Source organism: Pituophis catenifer, unplaced genomic scaffold (genome assembly GCF_029215685.1).
Source record: "Pituophis catenifer annectens isolate HBS135680 unplaced genomic scaffold, rPitCat1.0.hap2 SCAF_11, whole genome shotgun sequence".
Classification (NCBI taxonomy): Eukaryota; Metazoa; Chordata; class Lepidosauria; order Squamata; family Colubridae; genus Pituophis; species Pituophis catenifer.
Window position 1 is genome coordinate 9589197 of NW_027256891.1, and position 27781 is coordinate 9616977.

General features: G+C 43.4%; 1 protein-coding gene across 2 annotated transcripts in view; it reads left to right on the forward strand.

Annotated features, from left to right (window-relative positions):
• Positions 1-27781, forward strand: part of GAB3 (GRB2 associated binding protein 3) — a 96305-nt gene that overhangs the window by 40537 nt on the left and 27987 nt on the right. For both annotated transcript variants that reach the window (XM_070951823.1, XM_070951824.1), the window contains exons 2-3: positions 9328-9631; positions 25844-26060. In XM_070951823.1, coding sequence (XP_070807924.1) covers positions 9328-9631; positions 25844-26060 — 521 coding nt within the window. The remainder of the gene's footprint in view (positions 1-9327; positions 9632-25843; positions 26061-27781) is intronic.

Sequence of the window (27781 nt, forward strand, 5' to 3'; positions counted from 1 at the left end):
TTGCAAAATCTCCATTCCCACTCGGGCCAGCCAGAGGTGGTATTTGCCGGTTCTCCAAACTACTCAAAATTTCCGCTACTGGTTCTCCTGTCAGAACCTGCTAGATTTCACCCCTGGATCAGCCCACTCTATGCATTGCAGCTGAGTGATACATACAAACTGACCTTTATGGCATGTTTAACAATTTAATTTAAAAGTTTAGTTTAGAATTATATAGGAGTGATAATTGTGATGGTTTTCTCTCATTGTTATGACTTCAATCTGTCTGACACTGCTTCAGAAGTATTTTGAAATATAGGTAGTCCTCAACTTATGATCAATCACTTTATTTCTCTACTTCTGAATAAATAGCAATACCACTTAGACTTATATACCGCTTCAGGTGCTTTACAGCCCTCTCTAAGCAGTTTACAGAGTTGGCATCTTGCTCCCACCTCGGATGGATGGAAGGCTGAGTCAACCTTGAGCTGGTCAGGATCGAACTGCTGGCAGTCAGCAGAATTAGCCTGCAATACTGCATTCTAACCATTGAGTCACCACAGCTCTTAACAAAATAAAATTTATTGCCAAAAAAAAAAAAAAAGGAAAATCTATTCCCAAATGTGCACTCTTTATGCTCTTGCTTCTCCACACACACACCCTTTGATTACTGAATAGATTTTGTTTTTGTTTTTCGATAAGCTACAGAAAATTGCAGAGGGGAGGTTTTTTTGCAGGCAAGTCAATGGCAGCCTCCACTGGAGAATTTGCAAAGCCATTCACACTGCTGGGAACTGATACCATATTTTCCGAATGCTTCTTCTCATCCTCGGAAATTTTGCAGGGGGCCAGTTGATGCCATCACATGATATCACTGGTTTATTCTGGTTACTTGTTTTCATAATGATTACTTAGTAAGATTAGCAGCTTGGTATTTCCCAAACACTGTAGATAAAAGAGTTCCTGTGGGCCAGTCTTGAAGAAAATTGAAATATAGCATAGCATTTAGACTTTTGACAGGTAGCCCTCATACTTACAACTGTTGCAACATCCCCATGGTCACATAATCAAAATTCAGACAGTTGGAAACTGGCTCATAGTTATGACAGCTGCAATATCCCAGGATCGTATGATCACCTTTTGCAAACTCCTGACAAGCAAAGAAACCAGGAAACCAGATTCACTTAACAACCATGTTACTAACTTAACTGCAGTGAACCATTGGGACACTGCAACAATCATAACATAAGTCATGGGGATGCTGCAATGTCTGGGGACTTCGTAGGGGGCTCTACCTTGCCTCGCCGGCTCTCCTCCCGATTCCTCTGGATCGCGGAGTTCTCTCAGCTGTAGAGGTGGCTCTTTACGGGCGGCGGGGCTGGCGGTCTTGAAAGGACCGTCTTGTGACGACGACGGCGCCAACTGGAAGACCCACATTTGTGTCCTTGATGAAGGGAACAGCAGCTCATAAAGTTTTAGCCTTTCAATAAACATTTGTTGGTCCCAAAATGTTCTACCAGACTCCTTCTGGTTTTTTGTTTTTTACAGCCATATACTAACTGGGCTCTTCTGCCCTGGTTTTAAAAAGAAGTACAGTAGTTCCAAAGTTAGCAGGAACAATTCATTCAACGTACGGTATTTGTCATATGAACACAGGTGCCGAAACTTTTTATTGGTGTATTTATATAAAACCAGCTCATGTGCTCAATACGTATGTTGCCTTCCCTTCCCACAGCATCCTGTATAGCTTTTTCCAAACAAATCATTATGCAACAAAGACTGTATCGTTTTTCCACTCCATTGTATGCCCGTTCTCCAGACAAGGAATTTGAAAGTTTATTAAACTCCTTCGCAGCTGTTTCTTTCCTGGTGTTTAAAATATACAAAGGGGTAGAGACGAGCCTGCAGTGTGTGACAAGTATGTGGTCTTTTCCTTTTGCTTCCAGTTTTATTCTGATTTAATTTAAAGTTCAAGTTGTACTGATTTTATTCTGAGCTTTCTCTCTCCTTTACTTGGCATTCTACATCTTGTCTCATTTGGCCAATGAAGAATGGACTCATCCTTGCTCATCTTCAAAATAACAGCCCTTCTGCTTACCTTTCTTTGAACGTTCATTGCATAACAAATGGGAGAATGTCTGTGCTCGGTCTTGTTTTCTTAACTGTGGATGTATATCAGATCAAATGGGGGAGGTGATTTCATCACTGATATTTTTTAAATGATCTGGGTTTTTTTTTTTTTTTATTTCTGGCTCATAAAAATGATTTATAAGTTCTTGGAATATGCCAGGGACATTTTCCTCCTCCTGAACACTCCAAGGGGAATGACAACATTCAACAATTCTGAGGTTAAAAGAGGTCCATAAAGATCTTCTCTGATCTCTGAAAGTTGACATTGTAGTTTTCAGCCATCCTGAAGTGGGGGACATAAAAGATGAGGCTTTTAAGTCACAAAAGTAAGGGGGGGAAATCCCTGACACTAATGCCACAAAAATTTAGAACATAGAAGTAGCCCTCAACATCTAACCACAACTGAGCCCAAAATTTCTGTTGCTCAGTGAGACAGTTATTAAGTGAGTTTTGCAAAATAACGTTGGAAGGGACCTCAGAGGTCTTCTAGACTAACCCCTTGCTCAAGCAGGAAACCCCATGCCATTTCAGTCAAATGGTTGTTCAGTCTCTTCTTAAAAACCTTCAGTGTTGCAGCACCCACCCCCACTTTAAAAATGGGGACTTGCTTGCCAGAACACGTAAAGTTGCCTGATCTTTACGTGTTCGATCTTTCTTGCCAGAGTTGTTAAGTGAATCACTGCAGTTGTTAAGTTAGTAACACGGTTGCTAAGTGAATCAGGCTTCCTCATTTGTTTATTTATTGGTTCGATTTATTTGCCACCCTTCTCCGGAGACTCAGGGCGGCTTACAATGCGTTAAGCACTAGCCTTCATACTTTTGTATATATCTGCTTAGTAGGACTTTTGGCCCCCCTAAGCGGTGTTCTTTTTATACAAAGTCAGCTTATTGCCCCCACAATCCGGGTCCTCATTTTACCTACCTTGGAAGGATGAAAGGCTGAGTCAATCTTGAGCCTGGTGAGATTTGAACTCGCAGTAATTGCAGGCAGCTGGCAGCTAAGTGCTACTTAACAGCACTTTAGTCCACTGCGCCACCAAGTCTCCTCATTAACTGTCAGAAGGTCGCGAAAGGTGGTCATATGACCCCAGAGCACTGCAACCATCATAAATGTGAGTCAGTTGCCAAGTGTCTGAATTTTGATCACGTGATCAGGGGAATGCTGCAATTGTTGTAAGTGGAAAACAGTCATAAGTCACTTTTTTTAATGCCATTGTAACTTTGAATGGTCACTAAATGAACCGTTGTAAGTCAAGTCTACCTGTATTACATGCACTCATTCTTTGAAAACCCTTTATCTTATATTGGAGGGTTTCCACCTTGTTTTTATAGATGACAAGGAGGTCACCAAGATTGTCCTTAGCGATAAATTCCTGCTGTTAAAATCGGAATTATCTGCCGAGCTGCAGCAGGGAGAAGACTGCAGACTAAAGAATCGTGGCTCAGCTGTTCCTTTTTCCCTGCAGATTTTGGAGAAATATTTCTCATCAGTAGCACACACACACACCCCAAAGTGTGTGGGCGAGGGGGGTGTTTATCAGAAGTACTGCTTTTGATGACAACACAAGTGCCACATTTGGTGAACCACAAATTACTCAGGGCTGCTTGAGATGGATGGAGCTGCCTCTCAGAATTAGTAAGCCAAGTCATGGTTTGAACAGAAAGGTTTCAGCTTACACAGAAAAATGCCAAACCAACGTGGCCACATTCAAACTCATCTTTTCAGTGAATCTATTGTCTCTGGGTAGGGAGAATTTGTTCCACCAGGGTTTAGTTTGCCGCTGGGTGAATGACTGGTCTGTTCCTTTCTGTTGAATTGGCTCAGAGTTTTCTTCCTTAGGAGGGTTGCATTCAGTTTCAATTGTGCCACCGTTCTTGTCTCATGCGATCTTGTCATTGCGTTATGTGGTCATCCCCCAGGAACTGGTCTTGCAGCCGCCTTCTGGAGAAACCGAGTCTTTCCCAAGTTCATTGGTAAGGCCTTTCCCAGATCTTCTCACTGAGGATGGTTAGCTGATTACAACTCAGACGCGCAAGGGTTCAAACCAGAGACATTGCAAACTATGTGCCCTGCGATTAATTCGCTACAGAATCTGGGCACAAAGCAACAGAGCAATAAGGATTCGACTACATGGTGGCCTTTGTTCATTTTCAAGTTGCTTGCTTTGGTGAACACAGCAGTAATTCATCTTACTTTTCGAGTCATTTTATTGTAGTCTTTTCCAAGATGGTTCAGAATTCATGGAAAGCGTAGACAAGGGTTTCCACATGGCTGATTATGGTCTAGACTCTAGTGGGTGCAAAGTGCATCTCATAGGATTAGATGCTTTCTTTAATCAAGCTCATAAACTGGATTTACAGAATCCTTCAGACCACAATTGAGCCCAAAATTTCTGTTGCTAAGTGAGAGACAGTTGTTAAGTAAGTTTTGCCCCATTTTATGTCCTTTCTTACCACAGTTGTTAAGTGAATCACTGCAGTTGTTGAAGTTATTAACATGGTTGTTAAGTGAATCTGGCTTCCCCATTGACTTTGCTTGTCAGAAGGTCATAAAAGGTGATTCCATGACCCCAGGACAGTGCAACCGTCATAAATATGAGCCAGTTGCCAAGCATCTAAATATTGATCATGTGACCATGGGAATGCTGCAACGGTTGTAAGTGAAAAATGATGATAAATTGCTTTTTTCAGTGATGTTATAATCATTAAATAAATGTTTGTGAAGTTGAGGGCTAGCTGTATGTAAAAGTAAGATCAGGGTTTGTTCTGCCTAGTTGTGAATAGTCTTAATATCTTAACCCACTTTCAATTACTTTAATCATGGATTGATGCTAAGTTGTTTTTAATTGGCTTCTTTTAATCATACCTTGTGTTACATTAAGCCACAAACCCAAACTTGTTTCTGGTTTTTGTTCTATTTTGTCCTTACACGCTTGCCAGGTTTTTTGAGATGCTTAAGGAAAAAAGACGAGAATCCATCAAGTAAGATTTGCATTGTTTTGCTTTCAAGGGAGACTCTGTCTTGCTTAAAATGGATTCAGGTTTAGCATTAGAATTTGTAAATGCAACTGTTCAGGTTATTGGAGGCAAATACGCGGTGCAGATAAGCAAGCAAAAATATAGAGATGACAAGCAAGCGGTGAGATAGCAAGTTTCACTCTATAATCCTTTCTTTAACCACTGTGGGGGTTTTGTAACTATTTGCAAAGGGTCAATGTAAATTAATACAGAGTCACACTGGCTCTCTATGTGGTTTGACTGAAATCATTCTTGGAAGTCTGTTCTTATGCTAGGAAAAGAAGGGTCAGAAAATGCATAACGTAGATATGCATCAAAGCCACGAAACCATTAGATACTCATTTCCAGAAACCACAAAATAGATGTGCTGAATCTTCTCCCAGCCACTGGGAGAAAACTGCTTTCTATCTATAGAATACAGAATAACAGAGTTGGAAGGGACTTTGGAGGTCTTCTAGTCCAACCACCTGCTCAAGCAAGAGACTCTATGCCATTTCCAACAAAAGGTTGTCCAGTCCCTTCTTAAAAGCCTCCAGTGTTGGAGCACCCATACATTCTCAAGGCAAGTTGTTCCACTGCTTGATTGTTCTTTAAAAAGGTAAAGGTTCCCCTCGCACATATGTGCTAGTCGTTCCCGACTAGGGGGCAGTGCTCATCTCCGTTTCAAAGCCGAAGAGCCAGCGCTGTCTGAAGACGTCTCCATGGTCATGTGGCCGGCATGACTCAACGCCAAAGGCTCACAGAACGCTATTACCTTCCCACCAAAGGTGGTCCCTATTTTTCTACTTGCATTTTTTTACATGCTTTCAAACTGCTAGGTCGGCAGAAGCTGGGACAAGTAACGGGAGCTCACCCCGTTACGCGGCCCTAGGGATTCGAACAACTTGATTGACAAGCTCAGCGTCTTACCCGCTGAGGCACCACGTCTTATTGTCTTATTATTATTATTGTTATTGTTCTTATTGCTCTTATTCAGGAAATTTCTCCTTAGTTCTAGGTTGCTTCTCTCTTTGTTCAGTTTCCATCCATTGCTACTTGTCTTTCTGCTTTGTTTAGTCCACTTTGACAGTGACAAGGACAGCTAAGGACAAAATTCTTATCACCCTGCCTGTAACTCTTCCCCAATGGATTTTGGCTTGCCAAGTCCAGTCAGATGCAACTGAAGTCCTGCAGATGTTTAGTACCTTGGGAAGAAAAACCCGAGGCGGGAGAAACTTAAAACATTTTCACCTGTTGTACTTTGGCTTTGTATTTTGGATGAGTGTTAGCAGGCAAAAATCTTAATAGCAAAAGCACCTCTGTTTGTTGAAGAACAGGCCCTCACCAAGTTCCCAGTTACATGTAGATTCACTTCTCCCTTAAAAATGCGATAGGATGTTGAAGGTTTTAGTGATCCTTCAATATCTTGTGCAAGAACGCCAACATTTCACAAGATTTCACTGAAACTGTGAAAGATGCTGGCAGTCTTATGTGAAATCTTGGAAGGTTGGACAGCAGTTCCTAAGGTCTCAGAAGACCTTGAGGAAACGTTAAGAAGCTTTATTGATCTCTTGAGAAGAGACTTGGCTGAAAGACATGGCTGATGGGATGGACAGGGCTTCCGGGGGATCTGGAAGCCATTAAAGCAAACTTTGTGATACTTAAATCCTTCAGAGATTCAGTAATGGGAACAAGAAAGCTGGATCTGCATAAATTCTGTTTCTTCTGAGTGGGATTTCTGGGGAAGCATTGAGGTTTCCAGTCCTCAAGGTTTTTCTCTCTAGTCGTGTCTGACTCTATGGGGCTCATCTCCGTTTCTTGGCCAAGGGAGCCAGAATTGTCCGAAGAGATCATGTGGCTATATGCCAGAGGTGCACAGAATACTGTTAAATTCCCACCAAAATGGTACCTATTAATCTACTCTCATTTGCATGCTTTCATACTGCTAGGTGGGCAGGGGCAAGGAATGGGAACTCAACTGTTGGGCGGCACTCAGGTCTCGAACCTGGACTGTCAGCCCTCCAGCTGACAAGCTAAGCATCTTAAACCACTTGGTCATTGTGCCCACTGGGAAAGCAACAGCAATAGCACTTAGACTTATATACTGCTTCAAGTGCTTTACGCTCTCTAAGCGGTTTATAGAGTCAGCCTATTGCCCCCAACAATCTGGGTCCTCATTTTACCCATCTCAGAAGGATGGAAGGCTGAGTCAACCTCAAGCCTGGTGAGATTTGAACTGCCAAATTGCAGACAGCCGGCAGTCAGCAGAAGTAGCCTATAGTACTGCACTCTAACCACTGTGCCACCGCAGCTCCTAAGCATTGAAGAAAGGTGGTAATAGCTTTTTCTTGCTCCTAATTTTTATGCCAAATGCTTATTTGGGTACAGTATGAATTTAGCCTTGAACAACAGAGGTGGGAGAATAAGCAACCCCCACACCTCAATTCAATGACTTTTGGTTTTGTGCTTGTGGGGGGTTTTTTGGTGTGTAATTCCAAAGGCTCAACAGAGCTTTCCTGCATTAGACCTGCCTTCCCCAACTCGATGTCTGAGGAAATTCTGAGATTCCAAGCCTCAGAATGCTCTCTTCCTCCCCAAGATGGTACATGACATGTTCAGGGCCTTCTTAGTTGTGGAACCCCATTGTAGGATGTCTCATCTCAGATTTTCAGCATTGTAATAAATTTATCTTTGCTCTTCCTTAAGACTTAGTGGCTTACACAAACTTTGGGATTCTTTGAGGTGTTCATTGTGCATTCTGTTCAGTAATTGTTGGATTCTAGATCCCCCGTCCTCCTTTTCTCTCTCTCTACTCTTCTTTTACTGCACTTGGCAAATTGTTTCTCTGACTGATGATGCAGTGTTTTCGATGGCGTCTTGTTATTTCAGTGGGAAGAGGTTGAGAGAGATTGCTAAGTGCAGACTATAAATACAGGAATGAATATGTAAATAAAAACACAAATGTGTTGTTTGTTGAAAGGCTTCAGGACTTTCTAGTTAAACACCTTGAGTAATACATATGCACAGCTCTTTTCGATTTGAGGTCATGCTTGGCATTTAATGGCCTGTGGAAGGCTACCCTCCACAAGGGGGTGAGACCAGGGCAACCATACAATTGTAATTCAGTTATTTTAAATTTAAATTAGTTAAGTAGAGCTCCCACTGTTATTCTTAATGTATTTAACTGTCCACTCTCTGTTGCACAAGCAATTGAATTTCAGTAGAGATTAGACAGCCTGTGCCTTGTTGGGTCACCATTTCAGAGATGAACCTAAACAGAGAAACAGAATGACCAAGGATAAGCAAAAAAGGAGTGGAAGCAGCAGTGGAAGACTTCTGACTTCCTGCTGGTTTTCCCTTTGAGGTTTCTTGAGGGAATCAGACAAAAAGCGTCAGAAATCTCCCTCCCCTCTCCTTCTTTTGGGTAAGTGGCTGCTGCTGGATAAGGGAGGAAGAGAGGGGATTGATTGCAAGAGTGGCTGGAAAACTGTCATGGAACTTTGAAAGTGAAGGTCATATGACTTCACCGAAGCAGCCATAGCTTCCCCAAATTTCAATCCCTCAGGTGTCATGGGTCCTGGATTTTGGACACATTCTGTAAGTTAGCCCATTTGATATACTCTGGTCCAAAAATTGTTGCCTTATGATGCACTGTTTTGTCCAGTTAAGGGTTATAACAGTAAGAATTTTAGTAGTACAAGTAGTCTTTGACTTATATCAGTTTGTTTAGTGACTGTTCGAAGTTACAATTTACAACAGCCCTGAAAAAAGTGACTTATGACTGTTTTTCACAGTTACAGCCTTTCCAGCATCCCCATGGGCAGATGATTTACATTAGGATGCTTGACAATTAACTCATATTTATGATGGTTGCAGCATCCTGGGGTCAAGTGATCACCTTTTATGACTTTCTGACAAAGTCCATAGCGAAGCCAAATTCACGTAACAACTGTATTGCTAATTTTAACAACTGCAGTGATTCACTTAACAAATGTGGCAAGAAAAGTCATAAAATGGGACAAAACTCACTTAACAATTGTCTTACTTAGTAACAGAAGAGTTGGGCTCAATTGTAGACTAAGAAAAGGACTACCTGTATATGACTAGATCCTGGAAGAGCTTAGAGCTACAGAAACAATATGGTCAGGACTAAAGGAGTATCTTTCTCTTTGTTTTCTCAATCATTTTTCTTATTCTTCTTCTTATTTCCTTATTCCTCAGGCTTGGCGGAAACGCTGGTTCGTGTTACGTCAAGGCCGGATGAGCGGCAACCCTGATGTGCTGGAATATTATCGGAACAGTCATTCTAAGAAGCCCATCCGGGTGATCGATCTGAACGAGTGTGAAGTGGTGAAGCACTCAGGCTCCAACCTGATCAAGAAGGAGTTCCAGAATAACTTTGTTTTCGTTGTGAAAACAACCTACCGCACCTTCTACCTGGTGGCCAAATCAGAAGAGGAAATGCACGTGTGGATCCACCATATAACTCAGATCTGTAACTTCGGACACTTGGAAGACGGGACAGGTAAGTACGACCTGTTCAAATCTTGTGAAAGTGGTTCATGAATAATGTAAGCCTCTGAGATCCCATTTAGGATTGAGGTGGTGGATAAACTGCACGCATGGATGCATGCATGAATGAATGAATGCTTGGAGAACTTTATACAATCAGCACAGTGAAATATTTACAAGCTAACAAATCATCACAAAACAATTGTCCGAAATCTCTCTCTCTCTTCTATGCAACCTCATCCATCAAGTGGGCCGATTGGCAGAATTAGTTAATCTGGTCCTTTCTGAAATTGACATTTTGACATGTTTATTAGAGGGAGGAAATACTGCAGTTAAAAATCTGTATGGTGAAATAGAGAAATAGGATGTCAGTTGGGGTAGCTTCCATAAATGGAGGGCCTCAATTTGATAAGTCCAGCCTGCTTGTTTGCTGGCAGCTGGTGAGGGGTATTTTTACCCCCTTTTCCATGGCTCCTTTTTTCCTTTCCCCCAGTCGGCAACAATAGGAAGGAAAATAATTGTGTGATATTATTGTGCACTTTTTGGATTCTATATGCAATATCAACAGTCAAGGGAACTAACTGTTCTTAGGTCACTAAAAAGGTGGGATGCTCTCAGAAGAAATGTCCATGGATCAGGGGTCTCCAACCTTGGCAACTTTAAGACTTGTGGACTTCAACTCCCAGAGTTCCTCAGCCAGCTTTGCTCTGGGAGTTGAAGTCCACAAGTCTTAAAGTTACGAAGGTTGGAGACCTCTGATCCATGGATAATCTCAGCACAAAAACACATCAACTGAGAGCACACATTTTTTCCAAAAGAAGTGTGTAGAAATTTTCTTGCACTTTGTAATAGTTAAACACTGACATTCAATTATAAGTACAGGTAGTCCTTGACTTATGACCACAACTGAGCCCAAAATGTATGTTGCTAATCAGTGGAACAACTTGCCTCCAGAAGTTGTAGATGCTCCAACACTGGAGGTTTTTAAAAATATTTATTTTTTTATTTTTTTTATTTTATTTTGAATTTGTATACCGCCCTTCTCCCTGAGGACTCAGGGCAGTGTACAGCCAGAATTAAAAAACATGCAGGACATGGGTGTCATCAGCGTACTGGTGGTATCTCACCCCAAAGCCACGGATGATCTCGCCCAGCGGCTTCACATAAATGTTGAACAGGAGGGGCGAGAGGACCGACCCCTGAGGCACTCCACATATAAGAGGCCTTGAGGTCGACCTCTGCCCCCCTGCCAACACGAACTGCGACCGGTCGGAGATATATATGTCTGAAGTGGTTGTCCAAGCGCTTTTTAAAAACCTCGAGTGTTTCGTCTGGAATGGTATAGGGCAGTGATGGCGAACCTTTTCAGCACCGAGTGCCCAAACCGGAACGTGCGTGCAAGCGCTGGAGCACCGGAGTGCCAGGAACCCGAAGACCAGCTGACCAGTGCACATGCCTGGTTTTGGGCCACTTTTTGGGCTATTTTCAGGCAGTTTTTTGGGGCTGTTTTCAAGACATTTTTCAGGCTGTTTCCAGGACGTTTTTTGGGCCTTTTTCATGACGCTTTTCAGGACGTTTTTTGGGATGTTTTCAGGATGTTTTCCGATGCTCCAGTGCCCATGAAGACCAGCTGGAGACCAGCCACATGCACACCGGAAACCAGAAGAGCAGCTGGCGATGCCGCACATGCCCTCATCACCTCCCACCTTGACTATTGTAATGCTCTCTACATGGGGCTCCCCTTGAGGAGCACCTGGAGGCTCCAACTGGCGCAGAGTGCGGCCGCGCGGGTGGTAATGGGAGCGACATGGCGCTCCCATGTGATACCTCTCCTGTGCGAGCTGCACTGGCTCCCGGTGGTCTTCCGGGTGCGCTTCAAGGTTTGGGTTACCACCTTTAAAGCGCTCCATGGCTTAGGACCTGGTTATCTACGGGACCGCGTACTACCACCAATAGGAGAGCCTTCTCTGTGGGGGCACCTACTGTCTGGAATGAGCTCCCCCCAGAGATATGGAGGATCCCGGATCTGCGCACCTTCCACCGCGCTGTGAAGACTTTTTTATTCCATCAAGCGGGCTTGGCCTAATCTCCTCCTTCTTTTAATATGTAAATTTTAAATCTGTTTTAAATTATTGGGGTGTTTTAATTTGTCTGGGCCAAAATGATTTAATTTGATTTTATCTGGTTTTTAAATTTTTTGTATTTATGTATTTTATTGTTTGGCTGTTCACCGCCCTGAGTCCTTCGGGAGTAGGGCAGTATACAAATCAAATAAACTAAACTAAACTAAACAAAGAGGGCTCTGCGGGCCACCTTTGGCACAGGTGCCATGGGTTCGCCATCACGGGTATAGGATTTCCTGCTTGAGCAGGGGGTTAAGCTAGAAGCCCTCCAAGGACCCTTCCAACTCTGTTATTGTTATTTTTACCCAGAAATGTAGCTTTTCTTTTTCCAGTGGGAATTTCCTGACTTTTGGCTCCTTAAAGCCGTGGTATTAGTAGGAAAGAAAATGTGGACAGCATTTTCCATGGGAGCAAAGAATCTGATTCTTATCTCATTCTAGTGAAAAGTCACATTTTAAAACCAGCCCTTAGCAATTTAGTATTTAACATCCCTCTTTCCCTCTTCTCTGAGCAGGATAATCCAGAGGTTTAAAAACAGAGGGAATGTTTGAGAGGGCGGACAGTTTGGCATCTGTCTGTTGAAGTACCCTTGGAAAAATTTTCGAGACAATGTCTTATTTTGTCTGTCTGCAAGCTGGAGAACCTAAACCTTGCTAAGCAGACCACGTGGTTTTAGGGAGACAAGATCTCCAATTAAAAACAAAACAAAACAAAAGAAATTAGCACTAAGTACTTTTTGTTTCTGCGCTCTGTTTAAAATATGCTTGGAATGAATCATTATACAGATGGCTTGATGGTTACAAGAAATAGTTCAGTGTCTTTAATGGGGGGAAAAGAGTCTGAAAGCTAATCTTCTGGTGCTATTATTGAAGCCGATCAAATCTAAGGTCCACTTTAACCTATTGAGTTGGAGGACATCGCCAAATGTCAGCTGCATTTAGTCCAGCATATTCCTGGGTTTTGCAGAAATAGGTTTGCTCAAATAGCTAATGCAATCACTGGGTGATTTCGGAGGGCTGGGCTATGGTATCAGTACAGTCAAGGACAGCATTCTCTTCTTTAAAAATCAAACCTGGTTGAGGTCTGTTGTGGGGCTGATGCATGCCCACAAAGAACATAGGGATTTGTCTAGAATTGTGCAGTAGGTGGAGATGAAAGACTGGATGGAAGTGAGTAGCAAAGAAGAGCCCGCTTCACTGTGTGCAGTCTGAGCTGACCACTAGATGGCAGCAGTGAGATATTGTTAGACATCTCTATGTCTTTGCTGTCATCTAGTGGTCATGGAGAATCCTGCTAATTGGGAGATTCATGTAGATTCCAAACCAGGAATATGTCCTTATACAGATGCCACCTTCAAGTGCTACTCCTTACTCAGATAATGTTCTAAGCTTCCTATGTTGTCATTACTCCTTGAAAGAGGCTTGTGTGTGTAGGTACCGGATACCCATAGAGACCTGCTCTGTTGAATGTAACCAGTAGCTTAATTTATTTTAGGATTGGAGGCTCAACTCTATTATGGCCCTGGTTTGGGAGCGAAAAAGAAATATTAAGTTGCACACGTTGGGAGACCTTCATGGTTCAGAAACAGCTATGATCTGAAAGAATTTAAAGTGTGGCTGAAATACTTCCAGCTCTGTTATTCTGTTATCTTCTTAAAGTATAAAGGAAAGATATTTGCTTTAGAGTTCAGATCTAAGGCACTTAATTTTAATCTACTCCAGTTCTTTCAACCATAAGGCGAACATCACTTCAGTCTTTCCGAATCTTCAGAAGTCATCCTGTAGAAGACAACCTTCTTCAGAGAATATGTAATATGGACTGTTCCCAAGACATTTTCTTAACATTTCCTAGTTGTGCTGGTGGGTGGTTACAATGATAAATTCAGACATGTATAGTTGAAGGAAATGTAAATCTCTGCTCAGGACCTATGGCCTATGACCACAATATAGATACCAAAAAAACTCCATGCAGGAAGAGGCAGCCTTTGGTGGCTGGGAGGAAAGAATTTAACATTTGGTGAAAAAAATGGCGAATGGGTAATGATCCAGAATGTGGAAGGCTGGGAGTTTTGCTGCTTTTGTAGATTTTGGCTAAGATTTCTTCTGTGTTTTATAATGATGCTAAGATGTTATAGGGTGTATTCATATGTCAAGGCTTCATATGTTTTTGGTGCCATCAGAGCCAACTTTAACAGATTAACAGAGTTGGAAGGGACCTTGTAGGTTATCTAGTCCAACCCCCCCACCCCACCCAAGCAGGAGATCCTACACCATTTCTGACAGTCCAGTCTCTTCTTGAAAGCTTCCAGTGATGAAGCTCCCACAACTTCTGAATGCAAGCTGGTCCATTGGTTGATTGTTCTCACGGTCAGAAAATTTCTCCTTATTTCCAAGTTGAATCTCTCCTTGTTCAGTTTCCATCCATTATTCCTTGTCTGGCCTTCAGGTGCTTTGGAAAATAGGTTGACCCCCTCCTCTCTGTGGCAGCCCTTCAAATATTGGAAGACTGCTATCATGTCCTTCTCTTCACTAGATTAGTCACGCCGGGTTCCTGTAACCATTTTTCATACATTTGTGTATGATCCTTTGTGGTGACCAAAACTGGATCCAGTGTTCTACATGCGTGTGGTCTTACTAAGGCTTTAGGGACAGAGGAGAAGGAGGCCTCAACAGCTTTGAGGCTACCAATTTTCAGAACCATCCTATTTTGGAAGATCCAAATACTATTGCTCTGGATTTATTAGTGAGCCACCTGCTTTTTATCTTCAAGTATCCGCAGCTTGAGCAGAGCTCACAGTCTATTAAAAGGACTATGCTAAATATTTATTTATTTATTTATTTATTTATTTATTTATTTATTTATTTAAATTTATATACCGCCCTTCTCCCGAAGGACTCAGGGTGGTGAACAGCCAAAGATAAACACACAGAATACAAAAATGTAAGAACAGTTTAAAAAACATATTAAACAATTTTGGCCCAACAATTAAAATGCCCCTTTTAAAATTCAAATTAAAATTAAGCAATTGGAGAAGTTAGGCCAGCCCGTCTTGTTGAAATAAAAAAGTCTTGAGGGCCCGGCGGAAAGTACGTAAATCCGGAATCCTCCGTATCTCTGGGGGGAGCTCGTTCCAGAGGGCAGGTGCTCCCACAGAGAAAGTTCTCCCCCTGGGGGCCGCCAGTCGACATTGTTTGACCGACTGCACCCTGAGGAGCCCCTCTCTGTGGGAGCCTACTGGCTGGTGGGAGGCTCTCGGTGGCAGAAGGCGGTCCCGTAGGTACCCAGGTCCTAAACCATGGAGCGCTCTAAAGGTGGTCACCAACACCTTGAAGGAGCCTTTCTATGTCCTGAAGGTGCTTCTCCAAAAGACAACTGGACTTTCTTGCTTTTTTCTTGAAAACATTTGGCTTCATCTTCAATTAGAACAGAAGAAGCTTCTTGGATGAGAAGCGAAATGTTTGCAAGAAAAAACAAGAAAGTCCAGTTACCTTTTGGTAAAATACCTTTGGGACAACCATGATCTGGATCGGGGTGAGCAAATATGGCCCCTTTATGACCTGTGGACTTCAACTCCCAGAATTCCTGAGCCAGCTTGGCTGTCTCAGGAATTCTGGGAGTTGAAGTCTACAGGTTGTAAACGGGCCACAGTTGCCCACCCCTGATCTGAATGATTGAGAATCTCCATAGACACTGAGCCTTCCAATTGTTCTGCTCTGTTTTTCAGAAATAATAGAAAAATCTGGGGGGGTTTCCCCCCAACCCTCTTTATTTTCCTCTCTTCTCTGTTGTAACTTTACTGTCTGTGACACGGGTGATGTCTAGTTTTTGCTGAGTGTGCTTCTGCTCAAGAGAGAGAAGGAATATGGCCCTTTTATGCTGCTGCCTAGAAAATGGACATACATAATTCATTGCCTGCAGCTGCTCTACCAGCCATTAAAGAGCTTCAGTCATATTATCGGGCACATGGGAAAATGTGCAGCAGGACCCTGAGTTCTGTCTTTGGCGTCCAATTTCAGATACGAGCAGAGTCAGAGAGGATTTTGTTTTGTTTTGTTTTTTGTGATGAGCATGTGCTAATTGGAGGGATGCTGGGATACATCTCAGCTCCGTTGTTCTGAGCAACCTTCTGCTGAGCCTCCCTCTTAACTGAAGTCAGATTGTAAAATGTTGTGGATGAGGCATGAATATGAATGTGGAGGCACCTTAAATCCTCCAGAGCAGGTCAAAGAAGAACGTTCTTTAGAAATAGGAGGCAAATGAAGGCCAAGGAGCTTGACCTGACAGGCGGCTGTGCTAAGATCAGATATTTTATTTTCAAATTCAGAATTGAGCTGGAAGGGACGTTGGAGGTCTTTTAGTACAACCCCGTGTTCAAGCAAGAGACCCTATACCAGTGATGGTTAACCTTTTTGGTGTCAAGTGCCCAAAGCACGTGTGCGTGCGTGTGAATGCACGCATGCATGCCCGAACCCCCAAAATGCAATGCGAGTGCCCACCTGCGCATGCGTCCCACCCCCCTGCATCCTGTTTTGGACCTGGAAAGCCTCTTGCACCAACCTGCACTCCCGTGCATGCGCCCCGTTCCCTGCACATGCGTGGCAGAGACCCGAAGACCAGCTGGCCGGCAGAAGGCACACACGAATGCGCGGTGGAGCTGGGCTGGGGTGACGGCTAGCGTGCCATAGGTTCGCCATCACGGCCCTATACGATTTCAGACAAGTGGCTCTTCTTAAAAACCTCCAGCACCCACAACCCCTGAAGGCAAGCCATTCCACTGGTTAATTGTTCTCACCTGTCAGGAAATTTCTCCTTCGTTCCAGGTTGCTTCTCTCTTTGATTAGTTTCCATCCATTGCTTCTTGTCCTGCCTTCTGGTGCTTTGGAAAATACGTTGACCACCCCTTCTTTGTGGCAACCCCTGAGATATTGGAAGATACTGCTATCATGTCATGCCCAAATCCTTGATCAGCCCTTCTGCATAGGTGTTCAAATTGGTGTCAAAGATGCTTCTGGACAAGGCTTGCTCCATAGCAGTCTTGCTCCAATTTCTGTAACTTTGCAGGACTTCTGACTGCAGTTTTCTTCTGTTTTGACTTTATTTATTCATTTATTTATTGGTTCGATTTATATGCCACCCTTCTCCAGAGACTCAGGGCAGCTTACAATGCGTTAAGCAATAGCCTAGTAGGGCTTTCGCCCCCTCCAAGCGGTGTTCTATTTTATACAAAGTCAGCTTATTGCCTCCACAATCCGGGTCCTCATTTTACCTACCTCAAAAAAATGGAAGGCTGAGTCAACCTTGAGCCTGGTGAGATTTGAATTTGCAGTAATTGCAGGCAGCTGGTGCTACTTAACAGCACTTTAGTCTGCTGCTCCACCAAGGCTCTTGCATGTTTGCTGCTTGTCTTTTGTCCCAGGTGAGAAATTCAAAGAAGGAAAAATAGAAAGTTCATCATGTTGGAATAATGGAGAATGCTGGGTTAGAAATCAGAAATGGAGGCAGGCACTTCTGAAATCTTGCCAAGGAAACTGTAAGGACTAGTCCAGGCAGTTGCCAAGCGTCAACACTGATCCAAAAGTGCCCACATGCACACACGTGCACGTACTAGAAAGACTGGGAGTTCTAGTACTACCTTAAGCATAAAAGCTGGCTGGGTGACAGTGGATCTATCCTCCTGTCTCAGCGCAACACACCTCACAGGAGGTTGTTGTTGTGGGGAAAATTGGTATGAACATCACTTTGAGTTGACTATAAATAAAAATAAGGGGAGGGAGGGAGGAAGGAAGGAAAGATGGAAGGAAGGCGAAAGAAGAAAGAGAGAGAAACTAGGAACCTAATTTTGTCTCCTGTTCTGGACTGAAGCAAATAATGATTTGTAATAATCATATAGCTGTTCTTTAAAGTTGTTCTTTTTGTGGCCGCTGCACAACATTTGGGGTGTGGTGACCATTGCAGTTGGGAGTGCACAAAGTGGATGAGGCTAAATGTTACATGGCCAGGGCTGGGATGCTTCATTTTTCCTGGACTTTCAACAAACGCTTAAACCTACATAATAGCTTAGCTCACTCTTTCATTCATCTGCTTCCTGCTTCAAGCAGTGAGAGCCAACACTGATTTTGGCCCACTGGGAACTCCAAAAAGCGATTTTTCAGTCTTGAGACCATGAATTGCCTCTCTTGCCTTAATCTGTCTCCAAGTTCGAACTTCATGGCCTGTTTCCTACCTTCCTTCATGTTTTCTTCTAGGCCTGCAAGGCCAGATAGAGGAGGGGTCATGCAGTCCCATCCTTGCCTTTCCAATCCTTTGTTTCCTTTTCTCACATTCTAATCTTGCTTGGCTTAGCGGAATCTGCATTTGCATAGGACACAGAAAAAAGTTGTCTTGCACCCAGTTCCAAAACTTATCTCCATCAAAGGATTGTCATAGTCTTTTGATCAAAATTTAGGTGCATTAATTTTACAATGGGTTGCAACGTCCCAGGGTCACATGATCGCCATTTGCAAGCTGGCTTCTGACAAGCAAAGTCAATGGGGGAAGCTGGATTCACTTAATGACCACATGGATCAGTTAATAACGTAAACAGTGATTTGTTTAACCACCATGGCAAAAAAGATCATAAAAATGAGGTGCAACTCACTTATCCACCACCTTGCTTAGCAAACCAAGTTCTTCTCCCAATTGGGTTGTAAGTTGAGGACTATCTGAACAAAACAAGCACGTGGATAACTAATACCGCTCGCAGTCCCTGAGCTGCTTTCAAGCATCATCCTGTCGCCATGTTCAAATCTGTGCTGTTCCTAACGTACTGATTGACAGGTTCTCAGAATTAATGCTTGAACTCTGAGTGTCTCACCATAAATTATGCAAACAAATAGCTTTGGAGGTCAGTATTTAATGCCTTGCTTATTGTTTCTTCTTTCGGAGACTCAGCTGATCATTTGCTCGAGCCTGTATGTCTCGGGAGATTTGAATCCCAGCTCTGCCAGATTCATCTGAATGACACTGTGCCTTTTCTTCATGTATTTCAGAAGGCCATTAGGCCCTTTCCCCCATTAACGATAGCTCCAAGACAGATGGGTGAAATCCATATGGCCTCCCAGGGTCCTTTGATAGCCAGCATCTGGAGACAGTAGTCTAGAGATGAGACAGATTTTAATTGATGGACTAGGTTTTTTTTTTCTCAGCCTGCTCCATATACATAAAAAACAGTAATCAATGACCAATGATTATGCAGCTAGAATACTCTGGAGCTTAATCTAAGTGCAGCAAACTGGAATGATTGCTTTGGTTTTAATGAAACAGAGAAGGTTTAGATTAGATTGACACCTTGATGGAGAATAGAAACATATTAGTCACGTCTGCCAGATATAATGGATGGATGACTAAAGAACCTGAGTTGGTTCTTTAGGCAAAAAAGACCCTCGACTCCATTGGCAGTGAAAGGTATACTTCTACTAAAAGCCAAGTGGTTTGCAGTATAGCAAAGCCAGAACAGAAGTTCGCACGCCAAAAGTTCCCTGATCAGTTCTTCTCCTCCCCTGGGTCTCTTATTGTCCAATTATATTTTATATTTGGGAACAGTCTCTTCAAGGCCATTGCATTCCATTCCCAGGGCTTTGACCTTGAGGTGGTGTGTCTAGAAGATACAGTGAGTAGTTACCCCCTTCCATCTGGCTCCCTTCCCCCATAGTTCATGGTAGACTGACAGCTAGCAAATTCGAAACTCAAGCATATGATGGCAGCTTTGACAATGGAGTTTGCAAGAGAGAATGGATGCAGATTTCGTTATTTTAGAGAAACAAGATGACCATGTTGAATATCCCATTGATTTCAAAAAGTTGGATCTGAGTCACTCGCTTCATGTACAGCAGTCTTCGGAAATAAGACCCCCCCCCTTTGACACTCTTTCAAAAGGCCTCGAAGACATGGGGGCTCCTGGGTGATATGGAGCCCAGTAAGTGCTTGGTTTGACCGTTGTTGCCAGAGGGGTGGGTTTTTATTGGCTTTTGTATTGTGGTTTTATTTTGATAGGCTGCCCATGCCTGGAGTCACTGCAAGTAAGTTGGGTGGCTATATAAATCTTCTTAATGATAAATTAATAAACCTGCAGCTACTATCTATCCCTAGTCAGAATAGACAGTAGTGATGTGAGATGATTGAAAGTCTGTCAAGCAAAGAAAAACCATGGTCAAGTTCTTTGATGGCTGCATCACACCACTGCTGTCTCTTCTGGCTGGGGAGAATGGGAACTATAATCCAAAATATCTTGACAGCTCCCGGTAGTTGCAGGTTTATTAATTTCTCATTAACAAAATTTATATGGCCGCCCAATTCACTGACTCAGGATAGCCTATCAAAATAGCCATGGTGGTGCAGTGGTTAGAGTGCAGCATTGCAGGCTATCTGCCCACTGTCAGGAGTTCGATCTTGACTGGCTCACGGTTGAGTCAGCCTTCCATCCTTCTGAGATCAGTAAAATGAGAACCCAGATTGTTGGGGGCAATAGGCTGACTCTGTAAATTGGCAGAGAGGGCTTTAAAGCACTATGAAGCAGCATATAAGTTGAAGTTCTATTGTTATTGCTATTGCCACTGTCTTTCACATCAGATTAAAGTGCAGAAAGGACTTTTAGATCAGGGTTGGCCAACCTTGGCACCTTTTAAGACCCATCCACATCAGTGGTTGGCTGGGGAATTCTGGGAGTTGAAGTCCACAAGTTTTATATTTGCCCAAGGTTGGATACACCTGGTTTAGAGGGTGGGAGTAAAGTCCAGTGAAAGGCTGACTCGTCTGCCTTTTTCAGCACCACGGATGGCTTGAATGCTGATCTTGCCAACTTTGAAAAAGCAGGCAGAAAATCCCTGGACTTCTGACCAGCTAAGCCTGTAGATGCGAGTGAGCAGCTTTTTCTGTAGGTGTTGATGCAGAAATTATGCTTTCAGGTATGCTGGCCAATGAAAATCCCTAGGTGAGGACATCAGATTGGGAAAGGCATATGGATACGTTTAGAAAAATATCTCACATGGCAACATATGAAAATGTTACCAGGAGAAGACATCTGTCTTGACAAACATTCCTCTTGCTATGAAACATGAATATTGCCATCTGCTGGTCAGAATGACTGATCAGTTTTTCAGTTGGAAATCTTGTCATGAATACAGGTGGTCCTCGACTTACGACCACAATTGAGCCCAAAATTTTTGTTGCTAAGTGAGACAGTTGTTAAGTGAGTTTTGCCCCATTTTATGACCTTTCTTGCCACCTTTCTTAAGTGAATCACTGCAGTTGTTAAGTTAGTAACACCGCTGTAAAGTGAATCTGGCTTCCCCATTGATTTTGCTTGTCAGAAGGTCGCAGAAGAGGATCACGTGACCCCAGGAGACTGCCACCGTCATAAGTATGAGTCCGTTGCTAAGCATCTGACTTTGGATTATGTGAACATGGGGGTTCTGCAATGGTTGTAAGTCTGGATCATAAGTCACTTTGCCCGTCCCCAACAGTCCTTCCAGCCTGCCATAGCAAATTACCCTTCAAATGTGTGCATAGTTGAAACCTAGATTGTGTAATGTGAGAATGCTGAAATTTCCCAAGCTTCTGTACGAAAATCGTGGAATCTATTACTCAAATTACTGACTGTCTAGCCTCCTGTAATGAGAATGTTGAAATGTAATGAGTTTTGGTAGCCTCGTGGGATTGAGAACAATATGAGGGAATTGGTGTTACCTATTGACACCAGGGGCATGGTGGCTCAGCAGTTAAAGTCACTGAGCTTGTCAGTTGGAAGCCTGGGTTCGAGACTGGAGCACCATGCAAAGAGGTGAGCTCCCATCCTCGCTCCAACTCCTGCACACACACACCCAGCAGTTTGAGAGCATGCAAATGCAAGTAGATCAATAGGTACCACTCTGTTGGGAATGTGACAGCGTTCTGTGCACCTTGGCATATAGTCATGCTGGCCATATGACCACGAAAATGTCTTCAGAGAACACTGGCTCCCTCGGTTAGGAAACCGAGATGAGCACGCCCTGGGTGTCAATAGGTAAAGCTTTCCCCTGTCCAATTGAACATGACTGGACAGGGGAAACTTTTACCTATTGACACCCAGGTGCTGCAAAAAAATTGCTGGGTTTTGGCTTAAATCACTTCTGTATTTTTGAAGTTTTTTTGAAAGAGTGCCTCGAACACCTGGAGCAAGTGTTTGGCTGCACATTTTTCAACAGTCTTCCCACAATATAAACACTCTGCTTCTTGGAAATGTTGCTTTAGTTAATATCTTGGCCTCTTTTCCTCTATAATGTTTACAGATTAGGGAAGTCGAATTTCTACATAGTGTAAACACCTGGTGGCTTTCCATAACAAACGTTTAAATTTATTTATCTTTCAATCGTCGGTTGAACACTGCTGTGAGAAACAGGGCCTTCTCACCCTTGCAGAGGAGGTTGGGAGGGAGCTCTTTTTGTGACCACTTTCCTTTAAAAAAATGGTTGGGAAAAAGAGAGAAGAGAAAAGTCATCGCTCAGGACTATAGACCAGCTGTTATCACACAATTGAAGCTGAAGTTTATGTCTCAAGATGGTTTGTCTTGCTACAATAGCTGGACACCTTCCTCAGCTACAGACAGAAATCTGTCTACAGCAGACTACTCGCACCATAAAATATAACTCTGGGAACTATTAGGAAGGAGTCGTCTTCATCCTCTTTCTCTCGCACAAAGTATCTAAACTGCAGTATCTCTTGCTCCTCTGGAATGTATCTCCTCCTTCCTGGGAATCCAGACCACATTCTATCACAGGATTGCTCCTTCTGCAAATATCTCCACCCACCACTCCACTGCAACCCTGTAAGGGGTCTGAAATGGGTCACCCAGCTGACTTCTGTGCCTAAATGAAGGTCAAGAATATGGGTTAGTATCAGAATAACAAAGTTGGAAGGGAGCTTGGAGGTCTTCTAGACCAGCCCTTCTCAATCAGGAGACCCCATACCGGGGTGTCAACAGGCTGGATGTGTCCCGCGGGCTATTTAGATCTGGCCCGCAGGGTCACCCTGGAAACAGCAAAGGACTGACCCGCAGTGCCCCAGCCAGCGAAAACGGAGCTCAAAAATGGAGCTTGGCAGGGCCCCCTCGAGCTCCATTTTCACTGACAGAGGGTTGCAGGAGGTTGTCGCAGCCAAAAACGGAGTTCAGGAGCCTGTTTTTGCTGGCAGAGTGCTCGGGCCACCACAAGTGATGTCGAGTTGGCCATACCCACCAGGGGTAGGTTCTAAAATTTTTTACTACCAGTTCTGTGGGCATGGCTTATTTTGTGGGCATGGCTTGATGGTCATGTGACAATTCTTTAGGATTTAGCAGAGGTACTGGTCTACCAGGCTTTTAACTGCTTGCAGAGCTGTACCAATATACCCATTTATTTTTGCAGGCACTGATCTACTCATGTATTTTTGCAGGCAGGCACTGGTCTACCCATGTATTTTTGCAGGCACTGGTCTACTCATTTGTTTTCTTTTAACACTGATCAGCTGTAGGGTGGCCCTTTGAAGCCCAGCGGCAAGAGTTTAAACAGTTTTTTTCCCTCTAGCCATCAGCTGGGACTCAGGAGGCAGCAATAGATTGGGGGGAGGCAAATAAAAGGTAAGAATAACGCGGGGGGGACGCAGGGGAAGCAGAACCGGTTCGGTGACATCATATCATCACCGCTACCGGCTCGGGAGAACCGGGCCGAACTGGGAGGAACCCACCACTGATGCCCACCCTGGCCCCCCAAGGTCAAACACAACCCTGATGTGGCCCTCAATGAAATTGAGTTTAACACCCCTGCCTTATACGATTCTGGGCAAATGATTCTTAAAAGCCTCCAGTGATGGAGCATTCACTTCTCAATGCAAGTCGTTCCACTGGTTGATTGTTCTAACTCTTAGGAAATTTTCCCTTAGTTCTAGGTTGCTTCTCTCCTTGATTAGTTTCTATCCGTTGCTTCTCATCCTGCCCTCTGGTGTGTTGGAGAATAGGGTGACCCCCGCTTCTTTATGGCAACCCCTTAGCTATTGGAACACTGCTGTCATGTCACCCCTAGTCCTTCATTTCACTAGACTAGACATACCTAATTCCTGCAACTGTTATTCATATGTTTTAGCATATGTTTAGTTTTCTCCCTACTCCTAGTCCAGCGCTTTAAACCCTAAATCTCACCAGCTGTCATATGTGTGTCAATGTAGATCCTTGTCTCTATAAAAAGAGGGACCACTGTCAATCCTGGTGTAGCAGGTTTCTTAAGGCTGTGGCCCCCAACCTTTTGGGCACCAGGGACCAGTTCTGTGAAGAGACGTTTTTCTGCGAACTGGAGGGAGCCTGATTTCATGTCTGCCTGCATCCTGAGGGTGGGGCTTCGCTTGTTTGCACTGCCTGGTTTGTGGCATGCTGCTGACCGGTACCAGTCCACAGACCAGGGGTTGGGGACCCCTGTCTTAAGACATCATCATTTCTTGATCTGAATAGCCTGAAACGAAGGGTTCACCGTTGCATAAAATGTAAAGGGGAAACTGCCTATGACGAATGTGTGAACATGTGAGTGTTGGAACATAATATTTCTGTGGCCAAGGTGTCTGTATTGGTGTGTGTTTCTTTCCCATACCATTAAGGGTTTGATCCACCATCTGTCAGTCTGTAGATCTCAAAAAAGTTGAAATGTACTTTCTATACCTCTCCTGTTCCTGAACTTATATTTATATGCCCGGGTCAGAATTTCAATGTCCTAACCACCTTTGATACATTGGCATATCCACTGGTGGAAAGAATTTAAGTGACACCAGTTGTAAAGGCCAAAAGAAAAGTACAGTTTGTGACTGTTTGCCAGCAAGACTTAAACACACGGTCTTGAAATGCTATATTCCAAAGTGCTACACACAACTCCTTGGCAAACAAGTCTATATGTATTTCAAGACGGTTGCTGCAATTGTATATTTTGGCTTTGCAGATTTAAATTGGATTCTTTCACACCAGTCCAAATTGAAAGACCTTCTGTTCCCCAAAGGGCCTTTATTTACTGTTGTACTGTTAATAAATTCATCTGCAGGGGTACTTTTTTTTTTTTTTTTTAATTTGATTTATATGCCGCCCTTCTCCGGAGACTCAGGGCGGCTTACAATGCGTTAAGCAATAGCCTTCATTCTTTTGTATATTTTATACAAAGTCAGCTTATTGCCCCCACAAACTGGGTCCTCATTTCACCTACCTTAGAAAGGATGGAAGGCTGAGTCAACCTTGAGCCTTGGAGAGATTCGAACCAGCAGAAATTGCAGGCAGCTGTATTAATAACAGGGTGCATTAACCACTGTACCATCAAGGCTCTTTTGTATCACAATCAGGAAATTTCATCTAGAGCAGAATTCCTTAGCCAGCATGCTTTAAGGTATGTGGACTTCAGCTCCCAGAATTTGCTGGCCAGCATGCTTTAAGATATGCAGACTTCAACTTGCTTGGTGGGAAATTCTGGGAGTTGAATCCAACATCTCTTCAGGCTGCCAAGGTTAAGAAACCCAGATCTCGTGGAAAGGTTGGCAACCTTTTTGTAATCTTAGAAGCCATTCCCCCACCCAACCAGGAATAGTCAACGAAATCAGGATGATGCTTCCGTAGGTTGCACACACAATGGAGATACAATACTTCAGTTGCATCCTGTTGATTTTGTTTTAATCCTACCTTGTGGAGACCTCGGTCCACATTTCAAAGCCCTGAGAGCCAGCAAACCCCTGTGGGGTTGGTGGCAGACGGTGTCAAAATACTGAAATGTGTGTCTTTAAGAAGCCTTCTTTTCAAGTTAGCCAAGATGATTAATGCCTTTTTTTCCCCCTGAAACTTTGGGCGACAAAGAAAACAACGTGGAACACATTGATTGTTTCAGCCCAATTTGGCCTGGAAGGATAGGCTGTCTTCCAAACCCTGACCTCATTTTCCATGTTTGTCCCAACAGCTTCCAATACATCGACAGCAGGCAATAAAGGATAAAGAATGTAGGCTGCAAACCCTCAAAGCTTTGTTGTGGGGGAAAATCCTGTACAATTTCTGAGGATCCCTCCTAAGCCAGATTTTGCTCTCTTTGCTGCAGATTCAGGAGACAGCCTGTCCCACACCACGTCTTCCCCACAACCTTCTCCGGCCATTTCTGCCCACGCGTTGAGGAGTGCCAACCCGTCTCTTACCTCCGACCACACCACCGCTGATGCTGCAGCAGCCGAGGAGACGGCCAGCGAGTCGGAATCTGTCTTTCTGCCTGACTATCTCTTTTTATCCAACTGTGAGACTGGAAAACTCAGCCATGTTAGGTAGCATTATGCTGTTCGGTGCCAAATTTATTTATTTATTTACTTATTTATTTATTAAATGTATTTGCCGCCCATCTTGTAACAAAACAACTCTGGGCTGCCTTTGGGGTAGAACTGATGAGCTCCCTGAGATTTAAACCATGATTGGTGGCTTAGCAAAATTTATCAACTCAGCCACTGGGGTTTCGTCGTTTAACCACAGTGTGAATCCATCTGTCCTGAGTAAAATGTGATTTTAATTTCACTGTGGTTTGGAGCACGGCAAGGGTTTTCTTGGCAAGGTCCCACCTTGTTAATGGTTTTCCTCAGTCTCTTGTTTCTAATCCTGATGAAATTACACGAAAGTAGAGATTTATTCTTGCTGGTATCATAGCCTGATCTGAAGCTTACTGGCAGCACAGGTAGTTATAGTTAAGTACAGTAGTTCTTGAACTTGGGGTGATTTAGGCATTTGATCTAATGGTTAAGGCACCAGAGTAGAAAGTGGGAGACTGGGAGTTCTAGTCCTGCCTTAGGCAGGAAAGCCAGCTGGGTTACTTTGGGCCAATCACCAGCGAGTTCTAGTGCTACCTTAGACATGAAAGCCAGCTGGGTGACTTTGCCCTAAACACCAGGAAACAGTGAGTTCTAGTTGCGCTTTAGGCATGAAAGCCAGCTGGGTGACTTTGGACCAATCAGCAGGAGACAGTGAGTTCTAGTCCCATTTTAGGCATGAAAGCCAGCTGGGTGACTTTGGGCCAATCAGCAGGAGACAGTGAGTTCTAGTCCCGCCTTACCCATGAAAGCCAGCTGGGTGACCTTGGTCCAATCAGCAGGAGACAGTGAGTTCTAGTCCCGCCTTACCCATGAAAACCAGCTGGGTGTCTTCGAGCCAGTCCCTCTCTCTCAGCTCAACTACTCACAGAGTTGTTGTTAGGAGGAAAAAAGGAGGAGGAGGAAGATGTGTTGGATATGTTTGCCACCTTGAATTTTTTGTAAAATAATAAAAGGCAGGATACAAATAAATCAATAATCAATCCTGGGTGGTGGTGGTGGAACAAATTGGCAATTGCTAATATGTGGCTCCAGTTTATTTGTTTATTTAGAAAATTTATTTAGCCTCCTACTCGCTTACAGTGACTCTAGGCAGCTTACAAACAATAAAATTACAATATACTGGTAGAAAAAGATAAAAATAAAATAAAAATAAAAAACCAATAACCCTTCGAAGATAGGACTGATTCCCCCAAAAGGTACAATCCAGTTCTGAAGTTCTAGCAGCTGCCCTTCCTGCAGTCACATGGGTCCGTTTGGGGCCTTTGTCATCTGGCCCGTATTTACGGCTGTTTACAGCCTTGTACAATCACAGGACTGAAATTATTTTTTGCTGAATACTGGACGTTAGTTTCTGGTTTTCGGCAGAAATGCCCCATACCAGATAATGGGTTTGCTTAATGACAATAGAGTCACTTGGTCACTTTTTTTTTTTATTGAAAAGTTTTATAAAAGATACAAACATTTTCTCCCCCCCCCCCCCACCCCTCCACCCTTTCCCCCTCCCCCTTCCCCCCCACCCCTCTCCCTAGACTTCCCAGAACAAGCACAGGGTATAGCATTCACAAACATAAAACTAAAATATGCTAACAATTTGTTGACTTCAAATTCTCCCTAGGTCTTTAACTCCTTATAGCTCAAAACACTATAAACATAAACTAAAAAATTAAGAATGTTTCATTCATAAG